Below are 19,542 nucleotides of genomic sequence, written 5' to 3' on the forward strand. Positions count from 1 at the left end.
ATCTAAGTAACCTAATCTAATCTAATCTAATCTAATCTAATTAACCTGATATAATCTAATCTAATCTGATCTAATCTAATCTAATCTAATCTAATCTAATCTAATCTAATCTAATTAACCTCATATAATCTCTTCTGCTCTAATACAATATAATCTCTTCTAATTTTATCTAATCTAATCTAATTAATCAAATTAATCTAAAATAAGCATGAATTAAACTATTTATTCTAATGTGTTAACTGCTCGAGGTGCAATAAATCAAAACTTTCAGTAATGCTAAGCTAACAGCTGTTTGGGGTATTGTTAGTTTCCACTCCCATAAATTGTTTCTGCTTTAAACAAACAACCTAAATAATTGATAAATCGGTCTGTAACCACGGGGATGAGGCCCACCTGCCCAGAGGCTTGACCCTCCGCCCGGGGGCTTCTGGATACGGAGGCTCGGGGCTCTGAACGCACCACGTTCTGGTTGCTGTAGTAGCTAACGCTGCTGTCCTGGTAGCCGCTGTCCGAATACGAGGTCATCTGGGCCGAGTGACCTCCGGAGCCTGGAGGAGGAGGAGGAGGAGGAGGAGGATGAAGACGCCTCAGCGCTAAAGCAGATCTTTGCTGGGACGGATGTGCAGCCTCCATCAAACCACTGAATGATCTGCATATTATCTCACACAGCTTTGAAGTCGCTAAACGGCCTCATGCACATAAATACATACACATAGATATCTGCATTGAGCCTTTATGCTGCTCCTGGAACAATCTGCTGGCCTACTTTCTCCTGTAGGAGGAGGAGGAGGAGGAGGAGGTGGAGGAGGAGGAGGAGGGGGATATTTTTAAACTCTCAGACCCGTCCAACTGTACGGAATATAAATAAGACCAAAGGCAAGTTTGTTTTAAGCCTTTAAAACCGACTGAGGGTGTTGAAACTAGACGTAGTAAGAGGGAGGTTCTACCTGCCACCCACTTCCTGGAAGCTCCGCCCATGCTAAGCTAAAGCTAACAGCTGATTAGGACCGATTTAAAAAACACTTTTTCTCACGTATCCACCACTAACAACTAAATTACACATTAGGGCGACGTATCCCTTTAAACACGCAGAGACTGACTCACTTTTAACGCCAGCCTCTAGTGGCCATTTGTGGAACTGCACATCCGCAGGTTTCCACTTGTCAGGAACTAATCAGGAACGTCTTTAATTAAATGATAATTGGTTATTTGTGCCTGTTGCTTGCAGATTTTGAGCATTAAGTCGGCAGGATTCCTATTCACAACTTTTCAAAGGTTCAGATGAACCTTTCAATATTTAAAGATGCAGAGGGTTTTTGATTGAAATCAATCAAGAACATTGCTGCCATCTTAACGCTGACTTAAAGAGAGCACCCCCTAGTGGATAAATTGGGAACTGTAGTTATTTTTGATTGAAATTTGCAGACCTCTTACGTCATTGGCATTTCTTGCCATCATAACTTCCGGTTTAATTGTTTTTTTTGGAGGGGTGGGGGTTCAAACCGTGTGCTGTGTACATTTAACAGACCCTCACTGTCATGCAGGGATCCCCGGTCCGGTTCAGGCAGGTAAAGTCCTTCCTCGGCCTCCAGGTGGCGACCGGGACGTCCGGACGCCTCCAGAGCTCCGCCCTGAGACTCTCCACCTGGCGCAGAGTTAAAAAAACAAGCCCTGGTGCATGAATAAAAGCCGGAGAGTCTCAGCTTCACTTCTTTTTAAGGTAGTTCTTTTGTTTTCTGGAAAGTCGACAGTGAAAAATGAGCCCGAAATCTGAGGAGAGGGATCTGTGACAGAATAATAAATGGGTCCAATTCAGAGACTATACGGAAACTTTGTTTTTGTTTTGCTTCACCGGCTGCTTTCTGGCAATTTTCAGCCCTCTGGATGCTATAATGACTTTCCCATCATATGGATTTCATTCTATTTCAAGCCACAGTTCGCGTTAAGCCAAACTGGAGGCGTAGAAACAAAAGTCCGCTTTTACACAACCTTAATAATGTCATAGTGGGTTAGGATGTTTACAATAAAACATTAAAATCCGAAATCTTACCTGCAGATCTCCATGCAAACGACTTCTCAGACGAGCTTCGGCAGCAGAGAGAAAAGGAGGAGGAGGAGGAGGAAGTGGAGGAGACGAGAGAGCAAGAGACAAATCAAATCAGAGTCGAATACTTTGCATCCAATCACACCAGGAAGAGGACGGGGAAAAAAATACATTCAATCTGCAAGGAAATTGAGAAGAATGAAGTTTCTGAGTTCGCAAATTGATAAAAAAGTGAAAGTGAGTTTGAGTTGAGTCCAGCTGGTGATTTGTCCTCTTACATATGCATGGACCAAAGAACCACCTTCATAAACAGAATTAGTATCAGGAAACATACTGATTATTCAACACATCTTATGAACTTTGCAGAGGCCCGAGCGTCAGTGTTTGTGGATTTAAAAGGTTTGGAGTGATGACAGACTGTCAGCTAAGCCGCGCTTCGTTCCTCCTCAAGACAAATATTCACTATTATGTGGTTTAACAGAGCATTCTGCAGACAAGCGTGATTTACAACTGTAGTTCACACAACAACAACAACAGCAGCGATTAGGCTCCGGGTGCATTTCATTTTAAGTTACTGCAGAAACATTATGAGAGGGAAACTAAGTTTATCTTAAAAAGAATTTATTTTGCATATTGCATTATGCTAGATTAGATTGTGACTCAGTAAACACACTTATGTAATTGCAAAATGTGCAGTTAGTTTCTCGGTGCATGCATTCAAACTCATTCTACGATTATTTGAATTTAATTAGTGATAGAAGATCAAAAGATATCACATACTCGCATAAAAAGTCTTGCACAGTAGAGCTAACTTTAGCTTAATCAGATATATACAGGACGGCGAATGTGAAAACATCTTAACTTTACCAGTAATCCTGCAAGAAAAAAGCTTAATTAAGTTACTGCTGATAGTTTATGCTAGTTAGCTGGACATTTTTGGCTAATATTAGCTCATAAAAACACGGTTTGCTGCACTTTTGCAACAAGAATTTAAGATTTTTGCAAATTTATGTGAGAAAGGAACCCACCAGCCTCCAATCAACTAATAGCTCTTTCTGAATTTCAGCTTCATAGAAAGAAAAAGATTAAAAAATATGAATGGAAGTCAACGGCAAACTGACAAATAATGTTCTGACAAAAGTCCTGCTGTAGACGTGTGTCATTGCAGCTGTTTCATGCATTTATTGCTTTGTTAGACTAAAAGTCTACCTGCTGCTGTCTCCCCCTGGTGACTCAGCTCCCAGCATGCACCTCTCCAGCTGGCTCGCCACGATCTGCCGCTCCTCCTCCAGCTCCCGAGTCAGACGCTCAAACTGGAGCTCCTGCAGCGAGACGTTAACAGTGGTGATTATAACCCAACATTTAAGCCTCTTTTTCTAACAGACCCATTTGGTGCCAGTTAGAATTAAATGTAAAACCCTTTTTTGTATTCAGCCTGCGCCACTCGACGGATTTCTCACAGTTTGAGAACTCGCTGAGAGGCTGTTAAGGAGACTTTTTAAAGCCGCGTCCCGGACCTTTTAACAGCCTTTAGTTCAGATAATGTTATTACACACTTTAAAAAATATATACATATAAAGCATGAGGAATGATAAAATATAGATTTTAAGGCAGCACATACTCTGAGTCCTCCAGTCTCTCAGGAATTTTAATATTGTATTGGCAAAGCTGCACAATATAGTTTTGTCATAGTGATGGAAGAGGATTAGGGCGACTAAAAAACAAGAAGTAGTTAGAGCAAATGAATTTAATCTGACTTCAATGTCAGAATTGAGACTTTTTTCTTAGAATTCTTACTTTAATCCCAGAATTGAGACTTTTTTCCTCAGAATTGAGACTTTTTTCTCAGAATTGTGACTTTTTTCTTAGAATTTTGACTTAATTCTCAAAATTCTGACATTAATCCCAGAATTCTGACTTTTTTTCTCAGAATCTTGACTTAATTCTCATAATTCTGACTTTTTTTCTCATAATTCTGAGTTTAATCTCAAAATTCTGACATTTTTCTCAGAATTTTTAACTTTTTTGTCTGAATTTCGACATTTTTCTTAGAATTGTGACTTTTTCTCTCAATTTTCAAATTTCTGAGTTAAAGTCAGAAATAAAAAAAATAAAAATAATTTGGTCTAACTACATTTTTTTTTCAGTGGCCCTTATCCTCTTCCATACGTAGCAACTTGACTGATACAAACATCCAGTTTATTGTTATAGAGGATGAAGAAAACTGACAAATATTCACATTTTCAGAAGCCGGAAGCAAAAAAAAAACTCTTTAAAGTTCTTTAAAGTGCAGTTTCAGACTCTTAACATCTCAAATCTTACTTTAACATTTTTGTACAAAAATGTGTTTGAAAAGAATGGAGGAAGGACGAAAACTTGGATAAGTGGTGAATTTTGAAGTTTAAATTATCAGTTTTAAATAATTTCAGGTATTTTCTTCACAGAGGTGACGTATTAAGCTCTGTGGGAAAGAATCCAGTTTCATGAACTTAAACGTAATAAGACACATATCATTATAGCGCCTTCTTTCTCCACGACTAGTCTGGTTTAAAGAGACTTTAAAGCTACACTTTAAAAGCTGTAATAAAGCCTTGAGTGGCTATAATTTGATTTAGACAGGTTGAAGGAACAGGCTGCAGGTTAATGGGAATCAGATGCTTTCAGTGTGATCTCCTTCTCAAAACAGTCGTCCTGCAATTCTGCCATCACGGTGCTTTTTTGGCAACGCTGACAAACTCGCAAACATAACACATGCCCTATTTATTAAAAGCCTGGATGAGCTGGTGAAGATCCAGTGCCTTGCTCAGGGGTGTGAAAGATGAAAGTATCTGGCAGTCTTTCATTTCTATTCTGTTACGTAATAACTGCCCAGCTGCTTCATAAATCTTCCAGGAACCACAGCTGGTGTCATCGCGGGAGAATTACACGTCTGCAAATAACGTCTAAATATAAAGGAGACGCACCTTCGCAGCAAAAAAAAACCTGGATCGACTCGTTTGGCAAAGACAAAAGAAACAAATCATAGGTTTTAAATACTGTGTTTAAAATATTAAAATCAGCTTTAAAGGTTTTGCAAGATGGAAAGAGAATTTAAAAAGCCTGAATCTTTTTGCTGTGTTTTTATGGAGTTTCAAACAGGCTTGTAAATGTTAATTATGGTAAATTTGTTTCCTTTAGCGTGAAGTAACCACAGTTTAACCAAAGATCCAGAGCTGCTGCAGAACAAATACAAAAAATAACGTTTCAAGGATTCAAACCTTTAACCAAGTTACACAGATTAGAAGAAGGGACTTTATGCAGTTTCAAACTTATAGATTTTTTACGATTATGCCCCGACATTAACCCCATACACTTCCATCCATTTAATTTAACATTAAAGCAGCAGATAACACAGAGCTCCGAGTTCAACCCCGACGCTCTGCATTCAAGTGGGAACAGACGTCAAAGGAAGGAACTCTCCTCCTTAATAACATAATAAAAATAATATAGATATCTCAGAGCAGAAAGAGCTGAAAGTCCTTTAAATCATAATCCCTCATAAATGACAAAAGGCAGCTTGATGAAAGCGCTTTTGTATTTGGGTCAGATGCGACTGTGCGCGGATGCACGGAGCCTTGACTGTCCCTTTAGACAGATGGTGTTTCAGCTGATGGTTGGATCACGTTGGTTTTATCGCTGCCGCCTCGTCCGCTGTAGACGGAAGGAGCGAGGACCAAAAGTTAAACGGCCTCAACCCCCGCGACGTGGTCCGGTATGTTTTAGAGCGGCTCCAGCTTTTGGAAAGAGTAGTTGCTTCACTTTTTTTGCAGCAGTGAACGTCAAACGTTTTGTATTCAAGCCGATAAATGACCAAAATATATGGAGGACAAAAGGTGCCATAATGAATAATAGAGAAATAAATACCTAAACTCATATTTAGGACATAGACAAAGTAACTGAATCCTGTTCGTGAACATGTTGGAGCTCATTCATGTTCTTAGTCTCTTTTTAAAGTCAAGTCTCTGAATCTATCACAAAATCTCTCCAAGTGGTTTAGTTCTGGAGGAATCAAAGTTGGAACTCAGTTAAAAAATAACAAGTTGTTGGGTTCACACAGGTAATTCTGCAGATATAATAAGTGTTGGCCTTTTTCTTTTCGGAAGAGTTCATTTTTTGCAGCAGTGGACGTCACACATTTGGTTTTCAATCCAATAAATGACTAAAATATATGGAGGACCAAAAGTGCCACGATCAATACTCAAAAAATAAATTCCTCTGCCTCATCGTTCCTGTCTTTTTGCAAAAAACATCTATTTAGGACATAGCCAAAGTAAACTGAATGCTGTTGATGAATATTTAGGAGCTCATTCATGGTCTCGGTCTCTTTTGAAAGACTCTGAAGTCTCAAAATGACACATTGCATCATGCAGCATTTACTCAAACACAACTCGTATCCAGAGCTGGGATTGGTTGCAGAACGTTAAATATTAAAATTAACAGTAGGGATAAATATTACATTTGAAGCCAAATCATCTTATAAATTAAAGCTCAAACTGGAGCATTTTATGGTGAACAACTTTTAAACAGAACCGGCCAGAAAGGGGTTAAGATGACGAGCGTCCGGATGGTTTACTGACGCCACAGTGTGCACAGCGTCTCCTTCATTTCCTTGCATCACCTCAGAGCAGAGCAGAGACAGGACGGGGGGGCCACACTAGGCCTCCTTGTCTCAGCTCAGCCCTGCACCCGTCGCCTCGTGATGTCTGGAAGTCGCTCTCGTACCAGCTGGTGACGATCCACCACCGGCCACAAACTCCTTATTCCTTCCTGCTTTGTCTAATCACAGCCCTGCATGGCTGTCTACATATCTACATGCCATCATTTATTTATTTCTACAGGCATAAACATATTGCACCAAGGAGATAACACCTCCTGATCTGAGCCTCTCCACCTCCACATGTGGATTAAAACACTGTTTATACGCCCAAACATCCACCCTTGACCCAAGGCAACAGGTTGCTCCCTGAGGGCTGAGAGTAGAGTAAATAACAGACTGATGGGATCTGAACCGGAGTACGAGGGCGGATGTTTCTCTTTGATTTCCACACTGTGGATCAGGAGGAATCAGCGTCTCGTGACGCGAGGTCTCGTGCATTGAAAACGTCAAATCACGGCCTGGTTTTCACCCGCGGAGCCGGTTCAGACTCAGGCTGCAGCTCGTGCAGATGCAAAAACCTCGGTGGAGTCAAAGCGTCCTCACGGAGCCGTCAATCATCCTCGTCAGATTTACTCTGACGTCAGGCGTGGTCTTTATTCGCCTCTAATCGTGGAAAATCGGACCAAGCGCGGAGACAGCTGACAGAACCCGGGAGCGGTTTTATTTCTCCTCCATGTATCCTCAGATGAGAGGTTTTTGCTGATGGTGCTTGTTCTTTCTCAGCAGCGTCCTATTTACACAGCGAGACCCCGGCGTTTACACCTGGGAGCTGCACAGCAACAGTCGGAGCGGAAGAAAGGTCCCTGGATGAATCGTTTCTCGTTTACGAATCCCTTTCACCACAATTAAACCATATTAGTGGAACATTAGAGGTTTGGGGGGGTTCTGTATTTCACTCAAGAAGAACTTGCGCTAAATATTGGGCTGAGAACACATAAAGGAAAACTGACATAGCTTCTCACTGGTTGTGTTTCTGCTAAGCTAGGCTAAGCTAAGCTGACCAGCTTCTAGTTGCACTCATTTTACATCCCTTAGTGCAGGCTTAAACTCGACCTATTTATAAATATATATCATTATTATCATCATTTATTTACTAAAATATGTTGGATTCATGTTAATGTGCATTCAAAGAAATTTAAATTCATGCGGAGAAATTAACAAAATATATAAAAAATGTTGAATCAACCAAAGAAGTTTGCGTCGTAGTTCTTTTATTTTGCAGTATGGACATTTTGCATCTGTTTTTACAGTTATTTCTCCTCTCTTTGTGGTTGTTTTGCACCTTTAGCACTAACTGGATCTGCAGCTTCTCAGCTCTGTACCTCTTCTTAGCCTCCGAGCTAATTGTAGCTCTTCCTGTTTCCTCTTTTGCATGATGAATCCAGACTGCTGCTATCTGCTGGTATGACGAGGTATCTCCCCTCAGGTGTATAGGTGTAGTCTTTGTGTTGCGTTCAAGTGCAGCTTTTTGTTCCAGACATAAGATCGCTGCCAACAGTCTCATCCATCTCGCTGCTAAATATGTGAACACTCAATTGTCGCTGGAGGTCATTTCACGAATAAGTGCACAATACAGCGCTCTGAGGTGTTTTTAGAGCTGATATCATGGACATGTTTCAATCCTGGATCCGCAGACTGATGCTGGTGGCAGCTACAGACGTCTCATCTTTCATTTTGCAGCTTTGCTGCCGGCTGTTGTCTCAACATCTAATCAATCTCTCCATGTTTGTTTGAGAAGTGACTGAATTAAACTATGCGCGGACCTGGCGCAGGTTTCAGGTTTCACCCGCGTCGCCACATTTTGGCAGCTCCCCCGTTCACGTCTATCACTCTCCTGCTTCCGATGGGCTAAACGAGAGCAAAGTGGGAAAGCGTCAGGGCCTGAACACAAGGCAGCGGCTGATGTGCTCCATTTAGCACGACTAATTTGACATTTCTGTGGAGGAACTGCAGGCGGTAGATTTGACGCTTCAGCTGCGCTGCCTGCCGCCCGTATTCCAACGCGGAGGAGAGTAAAGAAAGTTGATTATGTTTTCCAGTTGGAGCCTGTTCAACAGTCTGAGACAACCTACAGGATAGCATCTCTGCACCCAAGAGGAGACAGAGCTAAGTGACAAACTAGGCTACACAACATGCACCTTGTGTGTAGTTGTGTTTTCTATGGCGGCAAATCACGGTGATGCTAGTTAGCGCCTCTTTTTCTGGACTGGGAGCATGTTTCTTAGCTTGTTGCCGCCCGAACCTTCTGTCCTTCTGTCAGTGGATGTGTGGGAGCTTTACCTTGACATGTTGACCCCAAGTTTTTGTTGTTTTTGTGGCTCTTTTTGGGGGGACGATGAAGACCTTGAAGTTTAAAACAGCCCGAGACGACTTAGCTGCACCAACCTCTGCAGCAGCCGGAAACACCAGAACGCCGGCTTGTCCTTGACTTTAACCCTTCTGATGTGTCGCTCACAGCCGCCTCATTGGATCATATTTCATCGCAACATCCACCACACGGCTTCACGGAGGTCACTGTTCATGCTCTTTACAGGAAACCCCCATTTTAATCAAACCGCTCCATGCATGTGCAGAAAAACGACTTCAACATTCCTGAACAGCTCCTCCCGTCTTCACTGAAAACCAAAAGGACGCCCATCAGTCCTTTTCCTTAACTCCACATCAGCTTAGATTAATATTAGGAGCCGGTTCTCTTTTCTTGGACATCATAAGCCTTTAAATAGCAGCAAGTCTAATTCAGAGTCAAACACACCCGGGGACTAAGTTGAGAACATGGCCACGGTCCAGGCGTAATTAAGAGCGGGAGAACAGACCGACTCCCACGATGACGGGATGGAAATCAGAATTAAAAACAGAGACAGACGGAGGCTGCGTCCACGTGTCCCTCATCTTATGTTCTTCAGCGAGCATCAAGAAGTTAGAGCCAGAAAAAAAACATAAAAGCAGAGGTCAGCTGATGTCAGCGTTTGTCCAAATATGTAACTAAAGATAAACTGAGAGCGAGGATGACAACAAGACAAGAAGATAATACACTAAGTGAAAAGCTGTGGCTGGAAATGACATAAAAACAAAGCTGTGACTAAAATGTGAGAAAGGAAACAGGTGCAAAGACACACTATCGTCACACTGCTGTCAGCTCCTATAAAGGCTCGTTTCCACAGAGTAAACACAACCGATACAACTCTTTAGACGTGGTGCCATCCTCCTTCAGAGCACTGAGATACGAAAGCTGCATCACTGAGACCATCAAAGACAGATTTAATAGAATTGTGGGTGCAAATTGATGGAGATCCATTTCATTTCAGTCTCATCTGGAGGTAATCTCCTGGATACGCCGAGCAAGTTTGCTCTGTAAATCTTAATTTATCCCGTGAACACCACAGAGCAAATGGATGCAAACATGACCAAGACTGACAGAAGCTAAAACCCTTGAAGAGGGATGCAAAATGGCCACAGACTAGCAGAGAAATAACCTCAGAGAGATGCTGAGGGATGCAAAACGATAAATGAAAGACTTAACAAACTGCCCCAAAGAGACGCAAAATAACATCATGTGCACAACAGTGTCAAAAAAGAGGATGCAAAACAATCTCAAAGTCAGCAGAAACGCAATTACAATACTAAGTGAGTTGTGACTGAGTTACATCCTGGAATTCAAAACCTCACAGAGAAGCCAAAGGCATCATCAACATCAACATCATTTGCAAAGCGAGATGCTAAATAACTAGAAACAGATGCAAGATGACCACAAAGAGAGACAGAACTTTGATTGGGGACACAAAATGACCACAAACTGAGACAAAATGTCGACTGTGGATGCAAAATGACCCTAAAGAGAGACAAAGCGTCAACTGGGGATGCTACATGACCACAAAGAGAGGCTAAACATTGACTGTGGATGCAATTAGGGATGCAAAATGACAACAAAGATAGACACAACGTCGACTAAGAGTGTAGAATGACCACAGAGAGTTGACAAAATCTCAACTAGGGATGTAAAATGACCACAAAGAGAGACAAAGCGTCAACTGGGGACACAAGATGACCACAAAGAGAGACACAATGTCGACTGTGGATGCAATTAGGGATGCAAACTGACCACAAAGATAGACAAAACATCCACTGGGGATGCAACATGACCAGAAAGAGAGACAAAGCGTTGACTAATGATGCAAAATGACCCTAAAGAGAGACAAACAATTAACTGAGGATGCAAAATGACCACAAAGAGAGACACAATGTCAACTGTGGATGCAATTAGGGATGCAAAATGACCACAAAGATAGACACAACATTGACTAATGATGCAAAATGACCACAGAGACTTGACAAAATCTCAACTAGGGATGTAAAATGACCACAAAGAGAGACAAAGCGTCAACTGGGGACACAAGATGACCACAAAGAGAGACAAAGTGTTGACTAATGATGCAAAATGACCCTAAAGAGAGACAAACAATCAACTGAGGATGCAAAATGACCACAAAGAGTTGACAAACAATCAACTGAGGATGCAAAATGACCACAAAGATAGACACAACATTGACTAATGATGCAAAATGACCACAGAGACTTGACAAAATCTCAACTAGGGATGTAAAATGACCACAAAGAGAGACACAACATCGACTGGGGATGCAAAAATAACTACAAAGCGAGACACAATGGTGACTGAGGATGCAAAATGAGCACTAGGGAAAAACTTGATGCAAAATGACATCAGAGAGATGCTAAATAACTGGGTATAGACAGAATGATCACAAAGGGATGCAAATCTACCACAGGAGAAATATTAAATGACCACAACTACTGAAAAGAAATATCCCAAATAATAATAACAAAATAAAACCTGATGCACAACAGAGTCCCCCCAAAAAAGGGGGATGCAAAATAACCTCCTGGTGAACCAAACGTGGGAGAACAGGTGAGAAAACGAATCCCCGTGAAGGCTGAAGGGTGTGACTGCAGCATCTCCTGCTCCTACCTGCTCTTTGACTGAAGCCAGGAGGTTGGTGGTGGTCGTGGCGGCGGCGGTGGTGTTCGGGCCGGTGTCGTGGCCGTGACCGCTCGGCACCTCTCTGACCGCCACGGGCCCTTCCCCCTCTGCGTCGCCCTCCTCCATCTCCTCCACCTCCCTGCGATACAGTCCAGAGCCGACCCTGGAGGAAAGAGGCGGTCAGGATGTGGACACGCGTGTCGTGGGGGTTCACAGAATATTCCTGCAGGGACTCTTCCCGTGACCTTATGGCTCGTATCACCTATCACCAGCCTCTGGGAGGATCAATGATCAGATTAGAGAGCGCGTTTCTCTCCACACACCTTTACGGTTGTGCGCTACATCTGCAGGTGTGTGCACGATGCACGCTGCACATTTAACGGCACGTCACGTTCATCATCACCTCCTTCCATCTTATCCGCGAGGACCACAAGTCACCACATGTCAAACATCAATCATTCAATCAAGGACGAGGTCACACCGACTCACCGGACCGGAGACCGGGGGAGGGGAGCGGGGGGGACCGGGGGGAGCACAGCGGAAAAACCGAGCCCGTCTCCCGCGGTTCACACGAGCAGAGCCCGGGCCACTCACCGGCCAGATGTTGCTGTTAGACGCAGGCCACAGCTGGCTCGATCCGTCCTGTTACGCATCCATCCTCCTCCCGGCAGGCGGCCGTGACAGCCACTACATCCCCCACGCGTCACGAAGACACAAACAAACAACTGTGCACGTCCACTCCTCGTGTGCAGTATCTTCCTTTTCCTTCCCTCCCGTGTCTTTTTCTTTTTTTTTTTTTAATCCATCCACCCCTGGCGTCCACACGGCACCCAGCCACCCACCCACCAACCAACCCGCCCTGCCACTATCGCCGATCAGCGGCGTGACGTCACCATGCGGCTATGGATTCACTTCGCTCCTTTTTCTTTTTTTTTTTTTTTTTTACGGTTCCGATAGAAGATATCGATCACCGATGCACGCACGCCGCTGCATGCACTGCTGCAGCTGCACGAGCTCCGTGCAAACAGCGCGCTGGGGGGGGGGGGGGGGGGTGCAACCTGCAGCGGCCAGTGTGTGTTTCCATCTCGAAGTGTGTACATTTAACATAAACGTGTGTCCTGTCCGGTCCTCGTGGGACTTTAGAAGATTTAACCATCAAAGTTTATAAAGTGTCTGTATTCACAGGATAAATATATTATCAATTTTACGGAAGCACAATCATGCCACATTTTTTCCTCATCTCACTGAACCAACTAGAACAATACACACGTTAATTAATCCCATTTAATTAGCAAAACTATATATATATAAAGTCAATTTTGAGGAAGCCGTTTTCTGCCATTTTTTATTTATTATAAATTTATAAATTACAAGAAAGACCCACTGAGTCCAATTACCAAATTAATGTTAAGACATATAATATTATTATAATATTCAGATTTTTAAGACACTTAAAACCATTATTCATGATATAAATATTAGGGAAGTCAGTGCTACGGAAGCCCAGTGCTGCAAAAATAACTCATATTTAAATGTATAAATTAGCAAATTAGGAAAATAGTTGTTACGAAATCAATATGACATTTATTTAAAACCGATTTTCACTATATTTTATAGAAAATAAACATTTATTTCTCTTTTTTTATAAATGTCCAATTAGCAAATGAAGACATTGTGACTAGATCATATACACATATTTTATGTAAGGTCTAGGGTTAGGGTTTTCTATTAGAAAAATTACCAAATAATTGTATCATTAAATTTAAAATTACTTCATTTATGGATTCTGAGGTAAATTATAGTTATATAAAACTAAATAATTAATTTCTTCTAAACTAATTCAAAATTAAACCTTTTGGTTAATATCTTGAAATAAAAGCCTAAATTTAGACTTGGATTTACTTTGTTTTTTTTAAAGATTGAAAGAGAATAAATGAATAAGACAGCACCCAAGTACATGCACATGCCCATTTATTTCAATGACAGTTAAGAGTCCGAGTGCAGTCCTCAGGGTGGGGGGGTGAGGGGGTGTGGGGGGGTCTTACATTGAGTCGTGTCGCGTGGATTTCTTCCGTCTTCCGTCTCCTCCGGAACATTTTTTTTTATTTAAAACAAACCAACAAGCAAATAAAAAGCATGTGACGAGACTCGAGGAGGAGAGTTAAGCCACTGAAGGTTTTTTTTTTTTTCCGACAACCGACCTGAATATTCGACAGTTCACTGGAAACAAACCCGTTTTTATATCGTGATACATTCGCTGTTCATCGGACTGCAACGTAAAAACTAAAACTCCTAAACCACTCGATAAGTGAGCTGACGAGTTTACTAACGACCATTATTTCTAATTAAAGTAAAATGTTCTTCTCCTACAGATGAAGTCGAAAACACAAGCTGCTCGTTTGGCACGTTTTTTTTTTTTTTTTAAGGACTCGTTTGCCTCCGTCTTCCACTGGGAATTAAATCGGAAGTTAGCTTTTAGGAAGTTAGCTTCCCCCCAAACGTCTGTGTGAGATAATTTAAGTGTTTAGGCTGAATGAGGATGCAACAATTCGAGAGTGAAGGGCTTCAATGTGCAGAATAATCCACATTTAGATCCGTTATAATGAACTACAGCTGCTTTTAACTAAACATTTAGACGTTTCAGTGTGTGTGGGGGGGTGGTGGGGGTGGGTGGGGGCAACCTTGTAGAAGTCATGTTTGTGTTCTCCGCTGCAGGGTCGCTGTCTGAACAGATGATCGTAACCGACCGCCCACGAAAGCCGAAACAAGACGAAAACACACAAACCCTCCGACGTCCCCTCAGACAGCAGGAGCCCTTGGTCGAAACAAATAATACTTCACGTCACTTTAACCACAGCTCGTTAGCACGAAACACTTTTTAAAAACTCGATCTTCATACGACCGGGGAGGGAAGTCGGCAGCAGGCGAAGGCCGTCGGCTTCCAGCCCCGCACACATCCTTCAAATCGAGGGACATTACAAAATAATACTGCGAGCACCGACACATCTACTCAAAGTGTGACTCTGTGTTTTCTTTTTCTTTTTTACAAATTAAAGCAAATAAATAAGGACAGTACCTTTTGCATAAACATGAGTACAAAACCTAACAGTCAGTGGATGCACAATAAACGCGAGTGAATCCAGAGTGAAGACGAGCAGTGGTCCGGGTCTACTCCAGGTCGTCCACGTCCTCCGTTGCTATGGTGCTGGTCTGTTCTGAGGTCACACCTGGAAGACAAAGTCGACATTTTGAGGGACAGAAACAATCTGCTGTGACACTTAGGACACGACGAACGAGCCAGTGGTCACGGTGCGAAGGAAATGTTGATTTTTCGAGTGAAAATTCACAAATGTTCTACTACTTCTACTACACCGTTAGCTAAGAAGCTAGGAAGAGCTGCTGTTAGCTGGGAGGCTACAAAGAGCCGCCAACAGCTAAGAAGCTAGGAAGCGCTACTAACCACTGGGAGGCTACGAAGGGTTACTATTAGCTGGGAGGCTAGGAAGAGCTACCAATAGCTAAGAAGCTAGGAAGAACTATTAATAGCTGGGAGGCTAGGAAGAGTTACTAATATCCATGATGATAGGATAAGGCTACTGTGATCTGGAAGGCTAGGAGGAGTTACTAATAGCTGGGAGGCTAGGAAGAGCGTCTATTAGCTGGGAGGCTAGGAAGAGCTTCTATTAGCTGGGAGGCTAGGAAGGGCTACTAATAGCTTGGAGGCCATGAAAGGCTACTAATAGCTAGGAGGCTAAGAAGAGCTACTCTAAGCTGGGAGGCTAGGAAGAGCTACTATTAGCCGGGATGCTAGGAAGAGCTACTATTAGCCGGGAGGCTAGGAAGGGCTTCTATTAGTCGGGAGGCTAGGAAGAGCTACTATTAGCCGGGATGCTAGGAAGAGCTTCTATTAGTCGGGAGGCTAGGAAGAGCTTCTATTAGTCGGGAGGCTAGGAAGAGCTTCTATTAGCCGGGAGGCTAGGAAGAGCTTCTATTAGCCGGGAGGCTAGGAAGAGCTACTATTAGCCGGGAGGCTAGGAAGAGCTACTATTAGCCGGGAGGCTAGGAAGAGCTACTATTAGCCGGGAGGCTAGGAAGAGCTACTATTAGCCGGGAGGCTAGGAAGAGCTACTATTAGCCGGGAGGCTAGGAAGAGCTTCTATTAGCCGGGAGGCTAGGAAGAGCTACTATTAGCCGGGAGGCTAGGAAGAGCTTCTATTAGCCGGGAGGCTAGGAAGAGCTTCTATTAGCCGGGAGGCTAGGAAGAGCTACTAATAGCTGGGAGGCTAGCAAGAGCTTCTATTAGCCGAGAGGCTAGGAAGAGCTACTATTAGCCGGGAGGCTAAGAAGAGCTACTATTAGCCGGGAGGCTAGGAAGAGCTTCTATTAGCCGGGAGGCTAGGAAGAGCTACTAATAGCTGGGAGGCTAGCAAGAGCTACTATTAGCAGGGAGGCTAGCAAGAGCTACTAATAGTGATGAAAATGATCAGTTTTGACCTTTTAAAAAGTTGACATTCGCGTCTTAGATTAGACGAATTAATTGTTAAACTTCGTACTTGAAGCATCGTCGTCATTGGGCGACTTCTTCTTCTCCTCCACGTATCCGTGACTCAGCAGCTTGGACATGCTGACTGGAGGAGCCTTCTTATCGTAAGACCTGAGGAGGCGACAGGACGCGTGAGTCCATCTCAGTCCAATAACACAAAAACGATAAAACATGTGTATCATTCATAGTTCAGCTCCTCACGTTCTCTTGTATTTGCCGGTTAGTGAAAGTCCCTCCATGTCTCCGGCAGCAGCATCATCAGGAGACGTCTGAAGGATGGAGACGATCTTTAGACTTTATCTGAGCAGCTTTTACAGACGGTTCATGAATGAACATCAATGTGGACATTAAAAAAATAAAATAAAATAAATAAAAATACACCAGCTAATACACTAGCACGAACTAGCGCTGTGCAGCAAAGGATGAAATGAGCGGAGAAGAATTCAGATGAGATAAGTCATGCAATGAATTAAACAAAAACGTAAAAAAATATACATTTATATCCACAATTTTTCCCCAAAACACCCTAAAATGAATCATTTATTGTCCAGACAATGCACATTTTACCTTTACCATCTCTAAATCATGTTTTCCCTTCTTCTCACATCACTCTGTACTTACCTGGTATGTGTTAACACATTTATTCATTCTATTTATCATTATAAAATGAAATAAAAAAGCACCGGCAGCGAATCAAACCCAAATGATGATCTCTAAGCGAACGGAAAAATGTGACGATGGGAGAAAAATTAAAAAAAAAAAAAATAAGCGAAACAAATAAATAAATGGAAATGGGAAAAAAAAAAAAAAAAAAAAAATGAATAAAAGATGGAAGAGATCGGCAAAGGCGTCAGTGTTTCGGGATGGGTGACTAGTTTAGTTTGGACCATTCACCTTATCTGTACCAGAAAACCTATCGCGCTCTCTTTCCCAGGTCGAACCGTTATCGGTGCCAAACGGTGCAGCCAGAGGCTGCCGGCCTCCCTTCATCTGGCCGTCGGGAGACGTTGCTTTGCTTCCACTGCAAGTACAAAACCACGGTGACAAGCCATGTGAAATAAAATCACTGCGGCTCGCGCTTCATCTGGCGCTCAGTGTCAACGTTAGAAATAAAACCCACAAACAGAAAAAGGAAAAAAAAGGAAAAAAGAGGAAAAGACGCTTTATTTTTTTTTTTTTGGTTTGAGAGTTACGAGGCGTGTTGTTCCCCCGGGCTGAAGGCGGGAAGACGTTCAGGGTTAAACGTCGGAGGCGTCACCTTGAACATGCAGCGTCTTCTTACCTCTTTGACTCGTCGCCGAACCAGTTGGGAGGATTGTAGTTCTTCATGGGCTTGTCCTCTGAATCGGCGTCATGACTCAACAGGCCTGCAGGACGGGGGCACGATGGTCACAGATGAGACAAAAAAAAAACAATTACCACCACTCACTTCTCACATTTAAAAAAGCACAATGTGGCATTTAGCCGGCAGCCGGTTCAGCTCAGTGGCCAAACAATTACTCAGCCACGAGCCGAGTTTGGTAATCAAGGCAATTTTTTGAGTTTTTCCTTATCTTCCTGGAACATGATGTGGAACTCGACCCTGAACTTTTCAGCACAAGCCACGAGAAAAAGAAAGTACGAACCCAGGACATCTTTTCCAGTGTTGTGTGGATGTAGCTAACATTTATACATTTCCTATCACATCTTATCCTCTAGCATTTTTTTTTTTTTTTTAGTTTTGAACCCCTAGAGTCAGTTTTAACCACAAACAAAATGAGCTGGGATGTGTTTTTATTTTTAATGATGCTCCTTGTCTCTGTTTTTTTGAGGCTGGGGAGGTTTTTCAGGTCACCTTTGTGTCCTCCCTGCTTGGCGAGCTTGACGTACTCCGAATCCGTCTCAAATATCCCGACACGTCGCCCGCTGGTGCGCTCCACCGGGGAGGTTTCGTCCGCGGTCTGGGACAGCCCGGGGATCTGGGAGGTGGGTCCAGTCACGCCGCTGGTCACGGCCCCAGGTTTTATACCTGCAATCAACTCAGAATTACATCATGTTCACTTTGCCACATTTAAAAGCTGTTTTTATGCAGAATGCAAAGCTAGAAAGACATTTTACTGCAGAAATTTTACACTTTCTTTTTTTTTTTTTATTGCATTCCATTGAGAAAATCTTACCACCGGGCTTGGTCCTTCGATGGTTGGGTACAGCAGCACTCATTTCAGCTGAAGACATGAAGCAGTATTTTATAATGTGTCACAAACCAAAGGGTGTCACTGAATGTAAATTACAGCAGTCCTATAAGAAAGACTTAAATTTTTGGCAATATGTTACTAATTCGTAGATATTATGGGTGCCGAATTTAATATAACACCCAAACAAAATATTTTAATGAACACAAGCTGTTAAAGAAATAGTGCACAGTTCGTTACAGGCAACCCATTCTTAAATTAGCATTTTTTTAATGGAGTTCGGCTTTGTGCAAGAGAAGGGCCCGTCTGCACTCCACTGCGACACCGGCGTAACACATTTAGGATATTACTTAAGGATTAAAAATAAAAAAATAAATAAATAAAGGGGAGGGGAGGATTTATCGTGCATGTTTCTGCGAGGCTACGTATATTAGCTATATTCTCATACAAGCTAACCGGCATAAAACAAGATGGAGCACTTAGCATGGGCGCAATTCTAATACAAGTGGATCTTTTTCAGCCGATGTTGTAAAGTGTTATGTCATAATTTGACTTTAATCACGAGGTATTTTCTATGTCTGCATACGCATCCTACTCAGACGTCCTCTGCAGGGAGTTTTTCTGGCATTTTCGATGCTATAGATTTATTTAGCAATGTGGCTAACAAAGCCTCGCTGATTCAGTTAGCCGCCTAGCTAGGTGCCGCAGTAACGATAAAGCGCTGCAAGAAAGCTCGTTTTTAGCAAAGCTGCTAGAGACACTACAAACACAAAATAAGACACATATCTTACACATGTTTTGTTTAGTTTCTCGTAATTGTCGAGTCGGTTGCCGCAATTAGATGCTGTTAGCCTCTTCACCTGCTGCCAACTTCCTGTACGCTCCCCCAAAGATCGTGTATGTACAACAAGAGCATGACGCTGGGGCGCTTTTCTCGTCCACTGTGTGAAAGGACAAAGTCGATCTTGATATTGAACAGAGTGGGAGGTCTTTACTAATGTGTTAGCTGTGTTAGTTAAGAGACGATCTTTAGATAGATAGATAGATAGATAGATAGATAGATAGATAGATAGATAGATAGATAGATAGATA

General features: G+C 42.6%; 2 protein-coding genes across 5 annotated transcripts in view; both read right to left on the reverse strand.

Annotated features, from left to right (window-relative positions):
* The window catches only part of LOC125000636 (plakophilin-4-like), a 30,574-nt gene extending 17,821 nt beyond the window's left edge, over nt 1-12,753 (reverse strand). Inside the window, exons 1-6 of one of the 4 annotated variants that reach the window (XM_047576229.1) lie at nt 12,331-12,753; nt 11,725-11,899; nt 3,254-3,366; nt 2,051-2,085; nt 1,535-1,645; nt 394-548 (exon numbers count right to left, since the gene is read on the reverse strand). In XM_047576229.1, coding sequence (XP_047432185.1) covers nt 394-548; nt 1,535-1,645; nt 2,051-2,085; nt 3,254-3,366; nt 11,725-11,899; nt 12,331-12,389 — 648 coding nt within the window. In that variant the 5' untranslated portion in view covers nt 12,390-12,753. Of the gene's footprint in view, nt 1-393; nt 549-1,528; nt 1,646-2,050; nt 2,086-3,253; nt 3,367-11,724; nt 11,900-12,225 lie in introns of all 4 variants that reach the window. The other 3 variants (XM_047576227.1, XM_047576230.1, XM_047576228.1) reach the window with 3 other exon arrangements.
* Nucleotides 12,754-13,690: 937 nt separating this feature from the next.
* On the reverse strand, nt 13,691-19,390 carry c23h7orf57 (chromosome 23 C7orf57 homolog). The gene is made up of 8 exons (XM_047576297.1): nt 19,242-19,390; nt 18,436-18,483; nt 18,114-18,287; nt 17,562-17,646; nt 17,174-17,300; nt 16,481-16,548; nt 16,290-16,390; nt 13,691-14,963 (listed from the first exon to the last, which is right to left on the reverse strand). The coding sequence occupies exons 1-8, from the start codon at nt 19,243-19,245 to the stop codon at nt 14,905-14,907; spliced, it is 666 nt and encodes a 221-aa protein (XP_047432253.1). The 5' UTR covers nt 19,246-19,390; the 3' UTR covers nt 13,691-14,904.
* Nucleotides 19,391-19,542: the final 152 nt, after the last annotated feature.

The sequence above is a fragment of the Mugil cephalus genome, chromosome 23, assembly GCF_022458985.1.
Source record: "Mugil cephalus isolate CIBA_MC_2020 chromosome 23, CIBA_Mcephalus_1.1, whole genome shotgun sequence".
NCBI classification, from domain to species: Eukaryota; Metazoa; Chordata; class Actinopteri; order Mugiliformes; family Mugilidae; genus Mugil; species Mugil cephalus.

Excerpts from the sequence above, each read along its gene's own strand:
- c23h7orf57 (XM_047576297.1), bottom strand. Across the intron at positions 18,288-18,435 it reads TCGAAGGACCAAGCCCGGTG|GTATAAAACCTGGGGCCGTG; the intron begins GTAAGATTTTCT and ends AGTTGATTGCAG. Across the intron at positions 14,964-16,289 it reads CAATGACGACGATGCTTCAA|GTGTGACCTCAGAACAGACC; the intron begins GTACGAAGTTTA and ends TTTGTCTTCCAG.